Here is a 22,362-nt window from a genome sequence, read left to right on the forward strand (position 1 = left end):
CACAGGAATGCGGAATTTCCACCACTAGCTTAGGGCTGTGAATGGGGGATGAGCACCACCTCAATTCTCACTTGAGCAGGAGATCACTTTGAGTTTGTTGACCATGTCCGTCCAGTGCTCGCTGAGCTTCATTGGCTTCCGGTTGCCTAGTGGATACATTTGAAGGTCGTACTCATTGCACACAAATTGCATGCCAGAAATGAACCACAATACCTTGCTGATCTCGTCAAGTAGCATAAAGCTTCGTGCGAACTCCTGTCACGCTCGCAGCGGCTTTCGGTTATCCATCGGACAAAGACGGTCACTGCATCGCGCGCTTTCGAATGCGCTTCTGCGGCTGTCTGGAACGCTCCACCTGATATTAGGAAGTCACTGGAGCTATGCACTTCAAAATCTAGATTGAAAACTAATTTCCTTAGAACTGCTTTTTGTGTTTAGGTTGTTGTCCTTCCCCCCGCACCTCCGATTCGCACGGTTGGCTACGTACGGTGCAAAAGAAGTTCAACATACATACTACAACATACGATTCAGTTTGGTGAAGTATGGTAAACCAATTCTCTCGACCCATACGGGAGTGGGAAGGCCCTCATCAGGCAGTAGATTGCCACAGGGGCTGTTGTACATGTACACAATACGATTAGAAATGTTTAACAATTCATGCTTATATTTTGAACGCACATGTTTGTTTAGCTACGTCTAGCTGATTGATTTTTTTACTCTCTTATTTAAAGATAATTGCAACTTTCAAACGCGTGGCTTCAGGGGGATTGCGATTGAACTCCGTGACCTGCCCCCCCCTGCTGAGCTGAGCATGCCGCTGGTCTTTAACATGCAGGGTGGCACGAGCACACAGCGCTCTTGCATTGTGTGCCGGGCATTCGCAGCGACGAGATCCTATCTCCCTCTGGCTCCTATAGCACGCTCGACACACCTCAGCACCCCCCCCCACTCCCACCACGAACGGCACAAAAAATACAACGGCGGGCAAATACACTTCAGCCCTTGAATCAATTATACGGCGCAATAATGCGGCTTGTCATATTAAGGAGTTTAAAAAAAGTTGTTGAGGAAGCTTTGATGTTAAGATTGATGCTGGCGGGTTGGGGAGGGGGTAGCGCTTAAGGAGTGTTAAAAAGATTATGGCTTTAGCTTAGAAACTACTCCTGTCCCCCCCCTTCCAACCTCTCTTTTGCTTCTTCTTCCCAAAACTAGTCGCATCAAACGAGTAGCAATGGCTCAGAAAGGGCTTTGTGCTATCAGTGACACTTGAGGGCTTTCTCCACCATCCACTAAGGGAGTGGACGGCCCTTTTTTTGGAGACGGGGGGGGGGGGTAGGAGCAGAATTGTAGCTTAACTCATCCCTGGCAGGTGCAGTCAGGTGGGATTACTCTAATGAGCTTACCTGGTGAAGACCTGACTTTGATGTAAAGTCTGGCACACCCCTAAAAAATCATTGGCATAAGCCGAGTTGAAATCGAGTTCAAGCAGAGCTTAGGAAAGGGTGGCGTTTTGTAAGCGGGGTGGGGGGGGGGCGACAATTTTGGAAGGAGTTGAGCATTTTCTGAGTGCACGGTAGAAAATAGAATCAGGAGCTCAAAGACTTAGTACATCCCTGCTAAATTGTGGTTGTTTAAAAAAAAGTTTTGGCAGCATGAGCTACTGCTTCCTTTTTTTACAAAGCACAACTTCTGATCTTGCCCAACTCAAACCCAGACCGAAGGATCTGACCTCTTTTATCACCTTGCTTTAAACAATCGCAGAGGTAACACGTCTGTTGATTTGTACATGTGCCCGACACTCCAAGCAAACGGGAGGACTTTTTTTTGGGGGGGGGGGGGGGGACAGCCAGCTGTTGTATCCCGACGATATTGCCTTGGCTCGTGGGCTAAGGTGGCCCGCCGCACAAGAAAATTCTGGATCGCGTGTTGCTATCACAAACGTGTGTCATGTTGAACCATCCGAGGAGGAGGCAACTTGCCCTCGGAGCGGCAACAGGCACGAGGTTGAGTGTGTACACAAAACACGGGGGACGTGCGGACACTGCGCACATCACGTGAAGGTGGAGAAGAGGGCAAGCTTCGTCCCGGCATGTCATGTCGTCAGGAGATTGCTTATGGTCTAAACAGCGCGTCAACACTCGTCACGATGTAAACCGGTACGAGGTACCAGGCTGCTGGTATACAAGGTCACCTCTGTAACATCTTCTAAATGACGCAATTAGAATTGGTTTTGTTGCCTTGTTATGGTCAACCACACCAGCCCTTGCGTGCTGCTAACCAATAACCACCGAGTTTGGCGAAGCCCCAATGTCAAAGAATTGCAGAGGACAGCCGCGTCGGTGGAGCACCTATCCACCAAGCCGCCACGTGCATCCTTAATGCTGCCCCCCCCCCCTACAATAGAGATTTCAACAAAGAACAGGCAACTGCTTTTGACGATGACGCTTCTTCACAAGTGGATCCTTGCTCAAAATGTCTTGTCTGCTTAATGATAACGGCCGTTGCATGGTGCGTTTGCTTTTTTGTTATATAAACGTGTTACATTACAGCTGTCCGATGTGCTTTCAGGTTGAACCGCGTGTCGGTCGTCACGATGTCTCGAATTTCCCTCCGCGTGCTGGGAGCTTTCTGAGCATCGTCAGGAGCGGAATCGTCCCAACTCAGAGCCCGGTGGAAGCTTCCCAAGCACGTGCGTGGAAGTGTATCGGACATCGTGCCGGGGTGCAACGCAGTACAAAGCCAGAAACACATCGGAGAGCTTCGTAGCAAAGACATACACAAGCTCAGACGTACACAGCTAAGACGTACACAGCAAAGACAAGCACAGTTTATATCTTACGTTGTTACTCACTGTTTTTAATGACGACTGTGGAGCTTTTGTTTGTTCTTGGGAAATTAGTTGAACGGTCACAGAAACGCTGGATCGTTATACCTTTCACAAATGTGTATATTTACACGTACTCGTGATGATATATTTGAATGCACAGTCACGATGTTTGTTTTAAGTCTGGGGACACAAATTACTTTTTTGGTTGGGTGGGAGATAATTGTTCTTTCACTGCAATTTCAGCCAGTGGCAAAGTTGTTCTAATAAATTTATTGGAGCTGAACATCTACGCACCAAAACCAGTCTCCGTTCCACGTGGTATTGTTGACTGTAAATTTATCGTGAGTGATGACTAACTGTGCATACATTGCTGCATCAACAAACCCCTGAAGAAGTCCAGGATAACAAACTGTGTGATCTTAAGCTCGCACGAAAAATATAAACAAATGTATATTTTGTGCAATACGGGATTCATAAACATTGCAGTCGCATCTTCAATTTTGACGACGTTATGAATCTAGGTTGGAAACTGACATTTTAAATGTACACCTTTTTGCGTGATAATTTCAAACAAAACTGTGTTGCGTGGTTTACGTCTTGAGATGATTTGTGAAGTCGTTTGCTCGGAGCAACACGGAGCACAAATTGTTTTGAACAACTGCATCTGCGTGTGTCGAATGGCTCTCGCCTGCTCACGAATACGGTACACATCTCAATGCCAGCGTTAACGAACAGGAAGGTCAACAATGATGAGATTTTAATTCACACTTTGTAGAGCAGTTTGACTTTCTATATGAACATGTTCCACATATTCACGCCGTATATTGACTATATTGCATTTATGCTGTATAGACTATATTGGATTCATGCTACGTAGACTATATTGTATTCATATTCTTAGGTGTTTTCGGTAAAGTCACGTAGGTAAAACATTCAAATTAATAAAAGAAAAATAAAATAAAAATCACGACGTTTCGGAGGCAACACAAGTCTCAGTCATCCTCCGAAACGTCGTGATTTTTATTTTATTTTACTTTTATTAATTTTAATGTTTTACCTACGTGACTTTACCGAAAACACCTAAAAATATGAATCCTTGCAGTCACGAAAGCTTCAAATCTAGAAATATATTGTATTCATGCTACATAGACTAGATTGCATGTATTATTTGGTGATGCTACGTAGGCATTGGGTGTGCAAGCACAATTGATAATTAGGGGGGAAAAACTCAATGTATTTGTCAATAATGCTGATTTAACTGAAACAAATATATGATCAGCAACATTTTGGGAAATCGATAATAGTTTCTTTTTTTTCTTTTAAGGAAGTCTAATCGATGTATGTGTGTTTTTCGTGTATTGCATAGGTGACGTACAATTGTATTTGAATCGAACAATTATGATTTTGTCTCATATTTTAGTCATACCCATGTGTGCATCTCAGCTTCATTCAAATGTAATGTTACCATTATCAGTAATATGCGGGAGCTAAATTACTTTTGAATTTGACTCGGTTGAATTTGACTCGGTTGAATTTGACGATGTAACTAAGTTCATATTGCTGTGCATTCGCATTGGAATTGCTGTCAAGTACAAAAAGAAGTCTCTTTTCATCAGCGAAAATTCCTGTTCTCCACTAGATGGAGCACAATACTGATCGTGCATAGTTGCCAAAATTGGGCGATTTTCTACACGATTTGCATTCTTTTTCTTTTTTCATCCGATGAAAAGTATGATTGAGATTTTTTTTTTCAAAATTGCTCTTTTGGCGCTCCACTAGCAAATAGGACAATTTTAGCCTCATCCATACAGAGGTTAAGGAGCTATTTCCCCCCCCCCCCCCAAATAAAAATAAATAAATATGACAGAGCTGATTTAAATTCAGCATACAAACTAAATGCAACTTGCTCCACTCTAGTGGCTTGCTTTACATTTGCGTGCAAAAACCCTTGCCAGTAATTTTTCTTACTTAAGCAGCTACATACAATTTCCAAGTAAAAAAAAATTACAGACATGCTTTTTCAATTTCAAAATCCACCAGGACGCCAGCATTAACAATTGTTTGCACAGAATTGAAGAATTGATAATGTGCTTTGGATGAATCCGGCGAGGACATTTTTTATTTCCTCCAAATATCGTACACTGGTAACAATACTACTGACAACCGTTCTACTCCGTTTCGATATATAATTATTGAATACCAGCCAGATAAACCCCCCACCATAACATTGCTTTAAGCTCTTTGGTTCTTTTGGTAAAGTCAGGTAGAAAGAAAATAAATTAAACAATAGAGTACGACGTTTCGATTGCGACACAAGCAGTCATCATCAGGAAGAACTACATTTGAGAGAGAGGCAAAACACAGACACGGAGACACACAGACACGCAAGCAGAGAGAGACACACTGAGACACAGAGAGAGGCACACAACATAGACACACAGAGACCCAATGCCTCTGTGTCGTGACCTTAAATAGAGAGAGAGGGGGGGGGGCAGAGAGAGAGAGAGGTGGGTCTGCTGGAACAGAGAAATTAGCATGTCAAAGAGAGAGCTGTATGGAAATCCTTAAAGCAATCAAGTTTGATTGCTCTAAGCATTTCTGACGCCTTTCCACGCAGTTTGCATAGCCGAGCTGTTTTTCGCTGTGGCTGTTGGCTGGCAGGAGGCAAACGTGTTCCAAATACGAGGCCATCCTGGTCGGCACCGGGCAGTGCCTCGCCTCGTCCACGTTCCCACCTCGTGTAGGAACTCCTCTACTTATGAGCATTCGACTTCCGAACTTTCAGAGATGCGAACAAACCTGGTCCGTATATCCAGTTTGTCTATTTGGACCGAGAGGCGTAAGTTTAACCGCCGTGCAATAAATGGCGGTGGTGGCATCTACATCTGCAGAACGTGAAGAACCAGTGGCATCTACATCTGCAGAACGTGAAGAACCAGTGGCATCTATATCTTCAGAACGTGAAGAACCAGTGGCATCGACATCTGCTGAACGTGAAGAACCAGTGGCATCTACATCTACAGAACGTGACGAACCAGTGGCATATACATCTTCAGAACGTGAAGAACCAGTGGTATCTACATCTGCAGAACGTGAATAACCAGTGGCATCTACATCTGCAGACGTGAAGAACCAGTGGCATCTACATCTTCAGAACGTGAAGAACCAGTGGCATCTACATCTGCAGAACGTGAAGATCCAGTGGCATCTACATCTACAGAACGCGAAGAACCAGTGGCATCTACATCTGCAGAACGTGAAGAACCAGTGGCATCTACATCTGCAGAACGTCAAGAACTAGTGGCATCTACATCTACAGAACGTAAAGAACCAGTGGCATCTACATCTGCATAACGTGAAGAACCAGTGGCATCTACATCTGCAGAACGTGAAGAACCAGTGGCATCTACATCTGCAGACGTGAAGAACCAGTGGCATCTACATCTTCAGAACGTGAAGAACCAGTGGCATCTACATCTGCAGAACGTGAAGATCCAGTGGCATCTACATCTACAGAACGCGAAGAACCAGTGGCATCTACATCTGCAGAACGTGAAGAACCAGTGGCATCTACATCTGCAGAACGTGAAGAACCAGTGGCATCTACATCTGCAGAACGTGAAGAAACAGTTGCATCTACATCTGCAGACGTGAAGAACCAGTGTCATCTACATCTGCAGAACGTGAAGAACCAGTGGCATCTACATCTGCAGAACGTGAAGAAACAGTTGCATCTACATCTGCAGACGTGAAGAACCAGTGTCATCTACATCTGCAGAACGTGAAGAACCAGTGGCATCTACATCTGCAGAACGTGAAGAACCAGTGGCATCTACATCTGCAGAACGTCAAGAACTAGTGGCATCTACATCTACAGAACGTAAAGAACCAGTGGCATCTACATCTGCAGAACGTGAAGAACCAGTGGCATCTACATCTACAGAACGTGAAGAACCAGTGGCATCTACATCTGCAGAACGTGAAGAAACAGTTGCATCTACATCTGCAGACGTGAAGAACCAGTGTCATCTACATCTGCAGAACGTGAAGAACCAGTGGCATCTACATCTGCAGAACGTGAAGAAACAGTTGCATCTACATCTGCAGACGTGAAGAACCAGTGTCATCTACATCTGCAGAACGTGAAAAACCAGTGGCATCTACATCTGCAGAACGTGAAGAACCAGTGGCATCTACATCTGCAGAACGTGAAGAACCAGTGGCATCTACATCTGCAGAACGTGAAGAACCAGTGGCATCTATATCTGCAGAACGTGAAGAACCAGTGGCATCTACATCTACAGAACGTGAAGAACCAGTGGCATCTACATCTGCAGAACGTGAAGAACCAGTGGCATCTACATCTGCAGAATATGAACAACCAGTGGCATCTACATCTACAGGAGATTATACGACTTTTAAATATATTCCCCATGTTTAGTGTACATGCCATACAACACGTTTGGAATCGACAGGACTTACAGGCAAATGGACTTCCGAACGGACCTCTGGAACCTAACTTATTGGTAAGCAGAGGATTCCCCTGTATATTAATCGCTGGCTGCACCGTCCAATTTTCCAACCACATCAAGTTCCTTCGCCGGTCACTCGACTCCACCTGATCCCCTCAACAGCCGTACCCATCCACATCATGAGATCTTGCAATTGCCACCGAAGGGCCGTCAGTCATTTACGTCCATTCATCACCACCGAGAGCGTCAATACCCTCGCCGCGGCAGCAGCCTGGTCTCGCCTCGCCTATTGCAATTCCGTCCTTGTTCGATCTCCATTAAGCAGCCTTGAGAAACTCCCCAACGGTTGCAAACCAAAAAAACCCACAATCCTGCTCACCCAACCCAGCTTAAATAGACTAATCACATACCTGCATTTGGCATAAATATGCTAAATTCCTCTTGATATGCAAATTATTTTGTCAAGGCGCCCTTCCCCCCTTCCAACCCAGCTTCAATAGACGCTGCCAAGCGTGGTGGTGTTTCATTCAGACGCTGTCTCCCCGACAGACCTGGTCTTCACCCGAGGACGGCTGCTTGCGTTGTGGCCGAAACGTCGTGAGAATCATTTTATTATGTTTTATTTTTATTATTTTATCACTTCCCTTCTACGTGACTTTACCGAAAGAACCAAGAAGATGAATTCCGTCCTTGTTCGATCTCCATCAAGCAGCCTTGAGAAACTCCCCAACGGTTGCGAAAAAAAAACCCACAATCCTGCTGACGTCATCCTTGGCGCATGCCACTCTCAGCAAGATCCCTTCACCTCCCTCCGTCCGCTCCTCCCCCATTGGCTTCTTCATCGCCCAGCAGGAGGGCGGGTGGGGGGTGGGGGGTGGGGGCTGTCAGCTGCAAGGTCGCCACCCCGCCTCTATTATCGTGCGTCCCTCGCATCTTCCTGCGCTCTGCTGTCACCCCGCGCATCGGCTCCTAGCAGTGGAGCTGTCCGCAACGCGACCTCTCTTCACCAACGAGCACGTGGGGCAGTCCCTGTCAGGCAGCCCCCCCACCCCCCACCCCCCACCCCACCCCCACCGACATCTGGAACGGCATCGCCCTCGCTGCATATTCGCAGCTTTTGATCTGCACTGACTTTTAAGCGACGTCTTCTTGGTTCTTTCGGTAAAATCACGTAGAAGGGAAGTACGGCTGCTTGCGTTGTAACCGAAACGTCGTGAGAATTATTTTATTATGTTTTATTTGTATTATTTTATTACTTCCCTTCTACGTGACTTTACCGAAAGAACCAAGAAGATGAATCCCTGCAGTCACGAAAGCTTTAAATCGAAATTTTAAGCGACGCTTGAGCCTGGCTGCGAGCCTCGGAGTCTCTCAGTCATGTATGAGCGTGAACTATTGTGCGCATTATAAATTGCGTTATTATTATTACTATTATTATTAAAAAGCATGACTAAGCTCCTGATAAATTTCGATTTAAAGTTTTCGTGACTGCAGGGATTCGTCTTCTTGGTTCTTTCGGTAAAGTCACGTAGAAGGGAAGTAATAAAATAATAAAAATAAAACATAATAATGAATTCAGACGCTGTCTCCCCGACAGACCTGTTCTTCACCTGAGGATGGCTGCTTTCGTTGTGGCCGAAACGTCGTGAGAATTATTTTATTATGTTTTATTTTTTATTATTTTATTATTTCCCTTTCACGTGATTTTACCGAAAGAGCCAAGAAGATAAGCTCCTGATAATCAATGCTCTGTTTCAAAATGCATGGTATGTACAATGAGTATCGTGCTTGGTTTTTGTAGGCAAGGAACCACAACGCTTCTTTTACAGCATCACAATGCTGCACTTGTGAATGTGCCTATCATTGAGTTACGAACTTAATTTTATTCTCGTGTATGTTACATATTGATTTTACCCGTGTCTTGTATTTGAGTTATTTTAAAGAATCGAGAGCAAGAAGTGGGGGCGCTGGTGGTGGTGCAGACGTTCAAACATTGCACTGCGGTGAAAATGTTAACCCAGAAATAGCATTGGGTAAGTGTAGGTAGGACGAGAGTTTGATTCCTGGCCATGGCTAACATCGTTGGCAAGCAATGTCTGATTCGAACCCATTCCCTCCTTTCACCAACCTGCACTGACCAGTTGAAACATGACTGACACTATGTCGGAGGCCTCTACATTCGGCAGTGAATTGGCAAAACAATTATAACTGTAAAAATTATAATACAGAAATTACTTAGAAGTAGTGCATGAGCAAAACTAAAATACATTTTCAATTTACACACTGATTTCTAATCGTAGTTATTTGGAAAGTCGAAAGGATGGATAATAATGTACACGTCAGTCTGGATGATCTAATTCACAAACAGGATACAAATGTATACATCCTTGATATTTTGTTGAAGTGAATAAATGTGAAAGTTGAATCGGCTACACGTGGCAGATGCTGTCGAGTGACACAGCTTGCATCGCGTGCTTGCTCAGCGTGATGTCTGACATTTCGCTTTGCGAGCCCCTTCACGAACTGACCATTTGTTATTCGGTTGCTGAAAAAGCTTCCGGCACCGGGAGTGAAACGTCGGACATCATGCCGACGAACGCGCAAGCAAAACCCGAAAACACATCAGAGAACGATACAGTACAACCGCTATAAACGTAGGCAGTCGACGTTTTGAATCTACTGTAATAGATATACATATCAAAAAACATCACCGCACATGATAACGCTATTGCCTTGTTAACGAGAAATGTCCGTTTTTTTAACATTAAAGTCCTCGGTTACAATTTTTTTTGTTCCCGAATTGCTTTTATTACGTCTACTGCAGCGAAAATCCAAACCCCGTTGGCTCATTTACATACAGCTATCGACGTACAAGATGAAGCACGAACAACTTTAAACCGTTTGGCCATCAGTCTATTGCCATCCGTCTAACGCCACATTGATCGCTGTGTGCAATAAAGTAACAGCGCACCGTCAAAGTCCTTATTCTTTAAGACCCTGCGCCTTTTCTAATCGTTCTAACACTGCACATGGGTATATCAGAGTTTACATAAATTAAACAAGAGCAGTTGTGCCATAGCCCCTTGCATGCATCGTTCACCTATTTACAATCGAGTTGTTTGTCACGCGCAATTAAAAGTTTGATGTTAACTGCAGTTTTATAACAAACTTTACCTGTACAAAGTTACATTTGCGTATAAGGATCATATCCATCAGTTGCCGATTTGGGCACCGACATAACGGGCTCTCAAGAGAAGAACGTTGAGATTGTTCGTTATATCTTTTACATCCACTATTGAGGTGAATACTATATCACACCTCGTAGATCAATTTGCAAGTACAAAAAAAGCACCACTAAAAATATATGAGGCTTTTACTCCAACTTCCAATGAACACCTCTGTCTTTTAATTCTCACTTTTTTATCACTTCCATTTACAGCACATGTTCTGCTCAAGCCATTTCTGCATCAACATCTTACTGCCAGCTACGCCTTTCGTGAACAAATACTGTTGATGAACGCGTTTTGCCCGAACCGGCGTAAGTGATTATTACTCACGGCGAATGTTGGGTCATCGATCCGCCTCTTGGTAAAGGACTCTCGCGGCAGCATATAGGAGAAATGCATCTCGAGTATTTTAAGAGTGGAATAGGGTATGGCGATGACCAACAACTTTATAATGCAGTGTACCTAAACAAGTTTATATTTATATTTTTTTTCCAGGTAAACTGTGGTAAATGACAACATCTAACGAAGAGCAATATATTCAGTCAATGGAATCTTGTGTATAATGGCAACACGCGTGTCTGCAAACAGCACAAACAGGACTTTGAGGGTCAACTTATTTGTTGCACAACTGAAATGGAGCAGTGTGCACATTGGATTATTAAAGTCAACGGTTGGCACAGCTTTTTGGCCAAACAGCACAAAGCTATCTTAATGAAAACCTACTCCGAGCAGGTTGAATTTCCTACATTATAAGTTTGCGTGGGCTGACAAGTCTGGCACACTGCCATGACGGAAAACTACAGAGATGGAAATTAACCAGAGACCAAAGTGAACAATACACAGCTCACGAAAATGTAAGACGCTGTCTTTCCGACAGACCTGTTCTTCACCTGAGGACGGCTGCTTGCGTTGTGGCCGAAACGTCGTGAGAATGATTTTATTATTGTAATTTTTATTATTTTATTATTTCCCTTCTACGTGACTTTACCGAAAGAACCAAGAAGATGAATCCCTGCAGTCACGAAAGCTTTAAATCGAAATTTAAGTGTAGCTTGCTCCAGTAAGCATTGTGGCGTTGCTCATCTCCCGTTTACAGCCCTGAGCCAGTGGTGGAAATTCCACATTCCAATGGCGGGCGTGAGTCCATCCATAAGACAGCCGCTCTTCGGCTTCCCCACAAAGTGGTACTTGTTTTAGCGGCCCCAGATAAACATCTCGCCACAGTGGTGATATGTTAACTATCTCGCCTGACACCTGCTGCATATTTGGAGTTTGTATGTTCTCCTTGTGGTCGCGTGGATTTTTCTCCCGAGTCCTGTGATTTTCCCCTCCACATTTAGAAAAATAAAGCCACTTTGTTTAGCTATCATTAATTGTCAGGTCACTTCTAAAAAAAAACAGCTATATGGCTCAGAGGGCCTTACCTGGTAAAAATAAAAAATATATAGTTTAAGAGTTGAATAGATTTGGTGAATCAAAACCCAACCAGGATATGAACGAGCAAACTTACCGATTGTAATTTGCTTTCTATATGCCGCTGAGCCACATGCCTGGCCCGTTGAGATCACTGTAATTTTGAGTACAATGCGAAAAATTCCAGGCATTTAATGCCACTGGACGCGGAGTTGAAGTATAACAATCATCTATAACCGTTGTCAATCATTTAGGATTCATCTTTACCAACACATTCAGTGAACCTGTTTCACTACCAGTCCATTCGCACAGCACCCGCTGTTTCATTGGCAAGTACAAAATTGCAATAAACAAACCTGGCTTAATATGTCCTGCGGGTAAACCTAAGATTGGGCAATTATTTAATTGAATCACGTGCTGGAGTATATCGATTAAGGGTGCAACGATTCACTCCTGTGGGAAATGTAATTTTTGCAATTCAGGGTCGCGATACATATCAATATCATCGTAAAAATATTTATGTTGTGAATGTAGCGGCCACACAATAGCTCCAGGCGTTACGTAAACCTGTCTGTCACGCGCAACATATACAAATTTGAAAACGTTTCTAGATAAACATTTTGGTGCATGCATCATCAATTTAGGAAATTGTATTCACTGATGAGTCTTTGCATCACCATACCTACAGTATTCGCATCGTTCAAAAATTACACATCACTAAAATGTGCTTCCTCAAATGTCATTGTCTCGTGAACTGCTATGAGGAAAACTACCCGTTTCAAGCTGTGTCCCTCCAACAGTCGTTTTGTTTTGCTCGGCAAACATTTGCGCGTGACTTTTGTTCGACTGGTATCTCGAAATTGAAAATGTCACGAGGGGTTGAACAAGAGGAGGGATGTAGTGCTTTCGGAGAAGTGAATTTAAGAACGAAGGACAGCATATGGCCTACTTATGGTGTTAAGTTTCGATGTCCAGCAAAGAGTTGCGGGAGATGTGAATATAATTTTTGCAAGTGTTTCTGGGAATTAGAGAGCAGGCGTTCACTCGGTGATGATGCCCTGGATGACTGAAACAAAGGGACTACCACAACTGAACAAAAGCAAAAAGCGCGGAGAGTTGCATGCAGAGGATTATTCCGTGAGATATCTAGAGGAGAATACACGGATCATGGAACAAATTGCAAATCAGAGATATAATTTACTGTCAATGAGAGTGAGTCAGCGAGTGGGCTTGGACTGGACACATTGCGAGTTGGGATTACGGCCAATTGACGAGACTGGTGATGCAATGACAGCCAAAGGAAATGATGTATATGATGAGAGGACGACCCACACGGAGATGGAGCGATTAGATCAGTTCGTGCATAAGAGCGAGATGGATCGTGACATCACGTGGCCGACGTAGATGGTGACGGCATTGAAGAAGACCTTCGTTCAGCAGCGGATAAAACATTTGCTAACGATGCGTGGAAATTCCAAATTGCATGATGCAAAGACAAATGTATTAATACATTAGGACAATAAGAACTTAGGAGGAACAACCCCCCCCCCTCCCCCCCCAACTGATTACACGGCAAGACTTAACGGGGTGTGGGGGCAGTTTATTCCGGAATAGGATGAGGAAGCAGGAGGATAATCCTCTGGGGCATGTTGGAAAGCACAAAAAAAATCTCCTTGTAAATGATACCTTTTCAGTAGCCTCCGTGCCTAATCCACATACCCTCACGGTAGGCTTACGTGACAAAACACTTACCAAGTGGCTATTTATTTGAAATTGTCTCTGGTGCAGCATCACACTATCATGTTTTCACACGGGTCCTGTGGAGGCTGACACAACTAAACACAACCATCATTATCGAGTCAGATTCAGCATTACATTTTAAGGCACAAGTGCATAAATTGCATACGATTTGAGATGTTTTAAAAAATATTGATTGCCAGTTTTCATTATTAATTAACATCGGCCAAGTCCACGGTTTCCTTGCATGTCAAGTCAGTGAGGATTCCTTTCTCTGTTAAAGCATTGAATGTCGCAAGCCAATTTATTCCAAGAATTCCAATTTTCTTCTGAGTGTAGGCCTCACCCAGGGGCTGTTTAGTTCATTTCCTTCATACGTTAATGCATGGGGGGGGGGGGGGGGTCTGTGTTGAATATTGATGGAACACTAAAATATGCTCAGCATTTCAATCGGAATAAATAGTGTGAGAAGAACTACAACATAAGAATTTGCCAATTTGCAACTGTGCAGCGTAGCAAAGTGCGTTGCCAAGGGACGTGAGATAATCACTTCAGAGTGATGCATGATGGTGAAGCTATAACCTTCTTGAAATTGAGAATAATTAGTCGTAGCTTTTGGATGATCCATAATGATTGTTGCTCAATGCATGTAAATCCTGTGTGTCCCGAATGCCATTGCCCAATAATCTTAAATGAAAAGCATCAATCTTGTAATTACACGAGAGATACAATGTTTCGCGTTTGTTTCTTTTTCTCACTTATTTTTGTTTATACTTCCCTTGATAAAAGCTGACATTATTCAATAGCCCACCCACCATTTCGTAAACAAATATTAATGTTTAAACGTCTTCCGCGAAAACTGACACAAGTTTGTGATCACTATAAAAATACAATTTATACATTTTATTTCAAGGGCAATTTTATTTTCATCTTTAAGCTGGCTGCGTAACATGATAATATATTTGTAAAAAAACATTTAAAATATCACTCTTAATAATAAATCATTAATTTTGGCTATGCAATTCCAGTTTTTTTTCCTTCTGTATATAGTAAGTGTAAAAGCACACACAGTAAGTGAAAAAGCAGTACATTTTACATGAGCTCTGAGTGTAAAACTATGCTCCTTTTGTAAAAAAAAAAAATGCATATGTACAAGCCTCTGACATCCCAGTTAGTTTTTTTATGCCAGGGAGTTTCTATCCATCAATGACTAAAGTTTTGTTCCGATAATAAATTTAGCACTACGAAATAAAAAAAATCATGAGCGTAAATGCTGTGCTGTTTGAAACTCGTAAAATGCAAATTTATGGTCTGATACTATAATGCACAAACGAATCCCAACATAAACCACACATTTACAAGATCCATATAAAAACATTGAGCACGGCGAGATTAATGTCTATCATAGATCCAGCATGAGTTTACTACCGTTACAGCAGGCAATACTTCCATAGTTTGGTTTTAATTTCATCATGCCTTATTTAAAATACGTTCGACCTTATACGTGAAAGGCTTTTCTTTTAAAGACACTATTAAAGCTAGCTCATAAATATGTAACATTGCCAAATGATAGCAAAAAAAGGCTTGCTTGCGCTAAGGCAGCACCCATTTATATGTTGAAATTTGTGTGAAAATAAGCACCTTAAAATGCAGTTAAAGCAAAACAAATGGTCCTTAACCTATTAAAGCAAAATTCAAATAAAATGAGGCTAGGCTCGCCGATGCAAAGCTAAGTGAAAAGTAATCTTGATTTAGTTTTCTTTCTTTCGAATTGCAATGAAACACCTTGCAGGCGTGAGTTGATAATTGATCTCAGGTTTGCACTAAAAGGCCATTACGACCACGTGGCCATCCGGTTGGTAAATAACAACGACTCTGGCTCCACTCCCCATGGAGAGAGTTTGGCTTTGTATCTACTGCTGCGGTTTATGTTTCAAAGATGCTTTTGGAGGCGGCGGAGGTGGTGATTTCCTCACGGTGCTTTGACTGAGATCCGTGACAAATTTCTGAAGAAGAAAAAAAAAGCAAAGCGTTAGTCAGGTCAGCAGTTAATATGCCCAGGACATTCGGTAGAGATTATTTTCACAATTGACAGATACTTAATGAAATATTTGTATTTTCCTTTCATTATGGTTACATGCCAATTAAATAATTGACGTTGTTAAATCACGAACGATAAACATCTCTTGCAGACGAAAAAAAGAAACCAAACGGCAAAGTTATTCCTTGAAATTATCAAACACCGCTGACAAAAAAAAACAATGTATTTCATGCTTACATCATCTTTTGCGGCAGCCCCACTCTGAGAGCCTCTGTACGCAGGAGTACATCCACTGTTGTCATCCAGAAGGTTGGGGTCGCTGATGCAAGACCCCTTCCGTGGCAATGGAGGTGGCATCAGCTGATTTGCAGCTCCGTTGGAAGGGATCAGGTTCGTGAGGTCCGGAGCGCCTATTTTTTCAGGTGAGCAAAGAACAGAACATTGCAATGGGAAGACCTTCTTACGTAACATAAGAGAGGGCCGTGTCACATTTTCCAAACATTAGGCTTTTTATGTTTACATTAAGGCGAGCTTAAAATGTTCCGCAAATATTAGAACTTAAAAAAGAAAGCGTGATTTGTACTCGAAAATGTGCTGATGAATATCCACATAATGTAACCATCCACCCTCAAATAACCGCCCAATGCTCAATTGTTCAGGCCGACTTTGAGCTCTCGCTTCACGCCTGCAAGTTCTTGATCGAACGATACGCCTGATTCGGAAAAATAAGCAAGCATTACACGGTACATTTGTATTATTATCTCGGGAATGTTCACAACTAGACATTACAACATGCATCTTTGGAATCTCGACCTTGTAGCCGTGATATTTTCACACCCACAAAGGCACTGCCAGGCGGGTCATGGCAACCGTTCATTAAATAAGAGCAGGCCATGTATTTTCACGCAGATGTAGTTTGTCTTGTGTGTTTCTTGAAGAGCCATGTCGCCGAATCTTTAAATCCAAGGACATTCACACTTGTCTCTAAATGCCGTTTTGAGTGTGGTTTTCAAAAGACTGTGCCGTTGCAAATATAGCATTATGAATAGAGACACATATAGGCGTTATGTGCTCACAGTAAATAGGTTTTATTGGCCAGATGGCTCAGCGGTAGAGCAAGCGGCTCACAATTGGAAGGTTGCAAATTAAAATCCTGGTTGGAGGGCGACTCGTCTCACCATCCCTCTGGGGTCAATACAGTTGGCACCACTTTGTGGGGAAGAAATCCGTCATGGGAACGTGGAATGTCCACTACTGGCTCAGGAATTGCCAAGACATCACTTGTCAGGTGTTTTAGCTGTGTTATTGTTCATTTTGGCACATTCGATAGATGTATTGATATTCAAATGTTAATTTTCTCCATCTCGCCGGGTAGTTCAGTGGCAGTTGTGGGCTCATCACGATTTGAAGGTTGCGAGTTTTCAAATCCTAGTTGGGGGTTCACTCAGCCCATAATACCTTTAGGGTCATAAAAAATAAGTACATCTTCGTGGTGAAATCAACAGTGGTTGTTTTGTGGTTATACTTACCCCTGCCATAGCAATGTGGAATTTCCACCAAAGGCTCAGGGGCTGTAAACAAGAGTAAAGCCTCAAAGCTAATTTGAGCGAGAAGTCATATTGACTCTTTACTATTTAAAAAGGTGGTCATAATATACCGCTAAACCTGCTGCAACCAAAAATATATCCAGGGAAATTCCTAAAAAAAAGCTAATTCAGGGTATACGTGTCTGTGCACATGTACGTGCATGCGATACATCTCTTGTGCACCCTTCAGTCTGACATACAAATGAAGCCTCTGGGACATGTGTTTTGAATTAACATTAGCCATGTAAGTGGTGCTCTTCCATCTGATTTTTAACCTTTGCATAAGACTACGAGCTGCACAGCAATACGTGCAGAATACGCAAAAAGGAATTGAGAAGAGTATCAAATAATAGGTCACGTGATTATAGTGAGAAAACCTAGAAACAATTCCATAGCTCTGCATCGTGGTTTAAAAAATAATAATAACTGTGTAGACAAAATATCGGACGTTTCAAAGGTGGAATGGTTACCGCACTGACGAGCAATCCAGATGTCACTCGATCGATCTCCTGGGATGGCAGATGAAACCGTGGTGCGAGTTTCTTAAATCTCCCACCAGCAGGTTGAACGGGAACAGCGGGGCGGGACAGCACGCAAGATAGGCCAAATTGCAATCTAAAGGAGCTCTTTAAAACCTCCCCTTGAAAAACCAAACTAAACTAGTTGTACCAGATAAGGCCCACTGAGCCATGTAGCTCTTTTTAAATCCTTTATATTAAGTTCACTTGCTTGCTTGCTTGCGCGCTTACGACCGTGCAAATTTTCGGTCGTTTTTTAACCCACTTCCCGTGATCCAATCGAGCTGACATTTTGCACACAGACTCGTTGTGCGAGACAATTTATTTTCGTGAAAAATGTTTTCCAAAATTTTACACTTTTTAGGAATTTTTTTTATATTTAATTACCAATTGCTTAATGGTGGCAGGCAATCATCTGACCCATAGGTGGCAGCCATCTCAAGCCAGAGGACGAGAGGACTCTAGCCGCCACGCATATAAAGGATTTATAGTGAAAAACTTTGTTTTTACGGGTTAATTTTTTCAGAAGTAGCCTGGCAACAAATGATAGCTCAACAAAGTGGCTTACCATGCTTCTAAATGTGGAGGGGAAAACCGGAGGACGCAGAGAAAAATCCACACGACCACGGAGAGAACATGCAAACTCCAAATATACAGCAGGCGTCAAGTTTGAGATCGAACCCAAGACCTCCTGCATACCCGGCGAGGGAGCTAACATCTCGCCACTTAGTGCCGTCTATCAGGAGCGACTGGAGGCAAGGGTTGCAACTTTACCCTTCTTGCTTTTAGTAATAATAAAAATAGACTATAAATCATATTAATAGTAATTTGTACATCAGCTGTTCTTTCCATTTGAAGGCGCCACGTTTCAGAGACGAGTACATTTCCCGCCAGTAGGGGGGCGATGTGCTGCTTTGTCGTTTAACCCAGCACGTCAATGAAATACAACCCAACAAAAAAAACAACAACAACAAAAACAAGCCGTGCGAGGTGCGAGTCGCACTGCCGATGGTGGCCAGCGTCTGGGAGGCGAGGGCCGACGACGCCGGGCGGTACGAGGGCATTGTCGGCACCGCGGACGTGGACTGGCGACGCTGCGTGTTCGGCGGAAGTCTCGGACGCGCTGGTTTCTGAGGCGTCGCCTGCAGGGAGACCGGTCACACGACGCGGGCAATGCTTTTAACGACGGTCGCTTACGCCCGCATCCGCCGGCGAGACAGGGAAGGCCGGCGCGTCGCTGTCACCCGGCTGTCGAAATGCACCTTTTTGGCACGTCGTGAATATTCCTGTACGCATGCGTGCAAGCGAATTGCTTGAAAACAATTGCCGTTTACGTGACGCTCTTTAGTTTCCAAAACGTTATGCACCTTTTCACACGTGGCACCATACTCCTGGCTGTGGACGGTCTGGTGGCAAACGGTGGCGGTGAGGAAGTGGGGCGTTTGCTCTGGCTGCGGTGCATCCCGTTCCTTCTCCTGGCCCTCCAGGTTTTTGCTGTTGCGTTTTTCCCTCCTCTTCTCTCTCCTCTCATCCTCGTCCCGGGACTGATTGCTCTCCTGAGCTCTTTCCAGGGCTTTGACGGCCGACGCCCAGGAAAACTTCTTCTGGGGAGTGTGGTCGGTCCTGTGGGTGGATGGATCACGAGTGAAACATGGCCCAGCTGACAATGATGAAGGACTATTTATAAAAAATATATATATATTTTAACCAACTTTCAGAATTTAGCATAATGTCTACATGGATACTTTTAGCATTTTCATGACACTGTGCTAACTTGCCAGCAGTGCAAATTAAAATGGGCATTACCTTATTGATGGATAAAATAAATAAAATAAATGAACACAATAACTCAACCTACTGTATCATCAAAATTCCGCATTAATTTTACGTGCGCTTGATTAAAATTCCTGCAGGCGAATAAAATGTGCACACTGTGCTTATAATTTAATTTGTAATTAGACGAACGCGTAAATTTACGTAACCAAACCCCCCCCCCCCCCCCAGCCTGCAAACCATAGCGACGATCGGAACACCGCACGGACACATCACATTTTCCCTGTCACCGCAACTGATTGATTTAAATTCCTCGACAAAAACGCCATTAACACGACTCGGCAGGAGATGAATTTTCATTATGCGCTGAGCGGGAGGGGGGGGGGGTGCCTTCACGTTTCTGCGCGAGGCTTGGGTGACGACGTGGGAGTGTCTGACGAGGCCGATGACACGGAGATGACAGACAGTGGGCGGTAAGGGCTTGACCCCATTCCCATTGACAAGGCCACAGAGCTGCGACTCCGAGATCCCTCCTTCTCCTCCAGCAGGGGCTGTGAAACGGCAGCAGGAGCAGCGAGCGTCGGTTGATGACCACGACGAGACCTTGACATCATTACGTGCATTTATGGGGTTATTATTATTATTTAGATCTGTGTCGCTGCACCGTTGTGCACTAACGCAGGAAGGCAGAAAAAAAGGAGAATAATCTTATAACCGAAATCAGAATCGTCATTTACCGCTGGAGGAACCTGATGAGCTAGTTACAACAGCAAACAATACAAAAATAAAGGTAAGCAAGTGACTAAATATAAATTACGAATTTTAGAAATCCGATTTCATCAAAGGTTGGACAAGGCAGCCAAAACAACAACAAAACATTCCCAGACCACACCAAGATAACACCACACTAATAAAATCGCACACAAAGAGCAAGATCAAAATATTGCAACCCCAAACATCTTTGACGACGACAGCGGTTACAGGACATTGACGTGGACCAAGCGGTACCGCGTTTGCCGTCGCCTCTTGCCAAAGTTTGCGGTGCGAGCGCCGCTGCGGATGTATTAATGCGTAAAAAGATGCTTGTCGTCGGCATCACAGTGGGATGTCTGCTGTGTGACGTTATTCAGAGTAGGCCATGCCTGCTGGCGTCACGGTCCATTTTTTCAAATTTGAAAAAAAATGACCCCCAAATTACTTAATTGGGATGACACGAAGCAATGTCGCCACCCCCCTCCCCCTCGCCAGATTGCAACTTGGGGACTCAATGAGGTGTACTTGGACAAATAAGTGTTACCATAATCATAGTTATAAATAACAAAATGCAATGGCAGATAAATAAACAACACATCACTATATTCCTTAAAGACATCAACACACATTTGACTGCCAGGTAATATATATTTGCTGATACTGTGTGGTCAACTGCAGCAGAAATTTAAGAAGGTACCTGGGTGCAACACAAGTTTGTAAAGAAATGCAAAAGGATGATTATGTTTGCAGCAAGTGTTAAGTTCTATTGAATGTCACGTGATCACTCCGAGTGATCTCAAGAATTGACAAGCCGCAGCATTTGTGCAGACAAGCGGCAATCCAATAAGGAGTTGTATTTCAGCCTCTTGGGCTGCCAGCATTCCTATGGATTGGGAAATGTAGGTCTTCGCCACGTCATGTCGGAGGTTATGTCTGACACTTGTCGATGTCAAAGCCAAGTGAAGTTGTTCATGCAAGTAGAACAGACAGAGGTGCAGCCTCTCGTGTTTTTGCTCATACCACTCCTAGTCAGAAGGCCCTCCTAGAAGGCATTTTGGCTCACTGCCATGCTGGCCAAATGCCCTTGGAAGAAATGAGAGTAACCGCATTTTACCCCACCACACACAACCTGTTGATCGCTTAACTGTGGTATACCATTTATACCGAGGCGGGGAATTTTGATCAACTTGACAATTTTTTCGACTGTTGCGAGTTCGAACTGGTCACCTGAAGACGGTCGCTTGTGTTGCGATCGAAACGTCGTGGTCTATTAGTACTTTTCTATCTACGTGACTTTACCGAAAGAACCAAGGAGCTTGGTTACCTAAGGATAAAAAGTCGATAGTGTACTAACCATCACACCATGGTAGCATCCCTGTACAGTTGGTGATTGTAGTGACGCTTCAGGATGAGCGTTTGGAAACTGAATTTGGTCATGAAAAGTATCATACCCGTGTGCCTGAATAATAAATTGCTCATCATTGCATACATTGCCTGCTTTGCCGTGGATCAAAACACGTGAACAGTTGCAAAGAAAGCTTGGATAAATGCAAGCTGAAATTACACTGAAAGACAGAAAGAAACGTAAGGGAATAAATGCAAATTACAGACATGATATTGACTCCCCATTGGAACCTCATTTGCCATCTGGTCCAACACCATGTGAGACTAGGCTCTAAGAAAAGCTGTCTCGGGTATGGACCAATCAACTTCAAGGACAGTGCATACATTATCAGAGTTATGTTTTTTTGCTTGCATTCCGACTGCAGGTATTGTGGTCAATGCAAACATGACTCCTTGTAAAAAAAAAAAAGGTGTCAGTTTTGTTGCCAGATTGAAGGGTAAACAAAACTATTATCATGACATTGACTGTAAGGAGCAGTAAGTGGGCCTGGGCAGGTCGCGTCTCTCGAAGCGATGATGGTGGATGGAGGAGATTGCCGACAGAATGGCAGCCAAAGGTGAAAATGCACCCAAGAGGATGCCCACTGCGGAGATGGAGTGACGGGATCGGC

General features: G+C 43.6%; 2 protein-coding genes across 2 annotated transcripts in view; one reads left to right on the plus strand and one right to left on the minus strand.

Moving 5' to 3' along the window:
* LOC133345555 (conopressin/neurophysin-like) overlaps nucleotides 1-22,362 on the plus strand; it is a 559,395-nt gene that overhangs the window by 355,209 nt on the left and 181,824 nt on the right. The window lies entirely within an intron of this gene.
* Nucleotides 14,087-22,362, minus strand: part of LOC133345551 (dedicator of cytokinesis protein 1-like) — a 209,175-nt gene continuing 200,899 nt past the window's right edge. Inside the window, exons 49-53 of the mRNA XM_061556432.1 lie at nucleotides 19,991-20,145; nucleotides 19,189-19,444; nucleotides 18,825-18,963; nucleotides 15,955-16,127; nucleotides 14,087-15,682 (exon numbers count right to left, since the gene is read on the minus strand). Of these exons, the coding sequence (XP_061412416.1) occupies nucleotides 15,590-15,682; nucleotides 15,955-16,127; nucleotides 18,825-18,963; nucleotides 19,189-19,444; nucleotides 19,991-20,145 (816 nt within the window). The 3' untranslated portion in view covers nucleotides 14,087-15,589. The remainder of the gene's footprint in view (nucleotides 15,683-15,954; nucleotides 16,128-18,824; nucleotides 18,964-19,188; nucleotides 19,445-19,990; nucleotides 20,146-22,362) is intronic.

This window comes from Lethenteron reissneri, chromosome 22 (genome assembly GCF_015708825.2).
Source record: "Lethenteron reissneri isolate LAM-NWPU_2019-01 chromosome 22, ASM1570882v1, whole genome shotgun sequence".
Lineage (NCBI taxonomy): Eukaryota > Metazoa > Chordata > Hyperoartia > Petromyzontiformes > Petromyzontidae > Lethenteron > Lethenteron reissneri.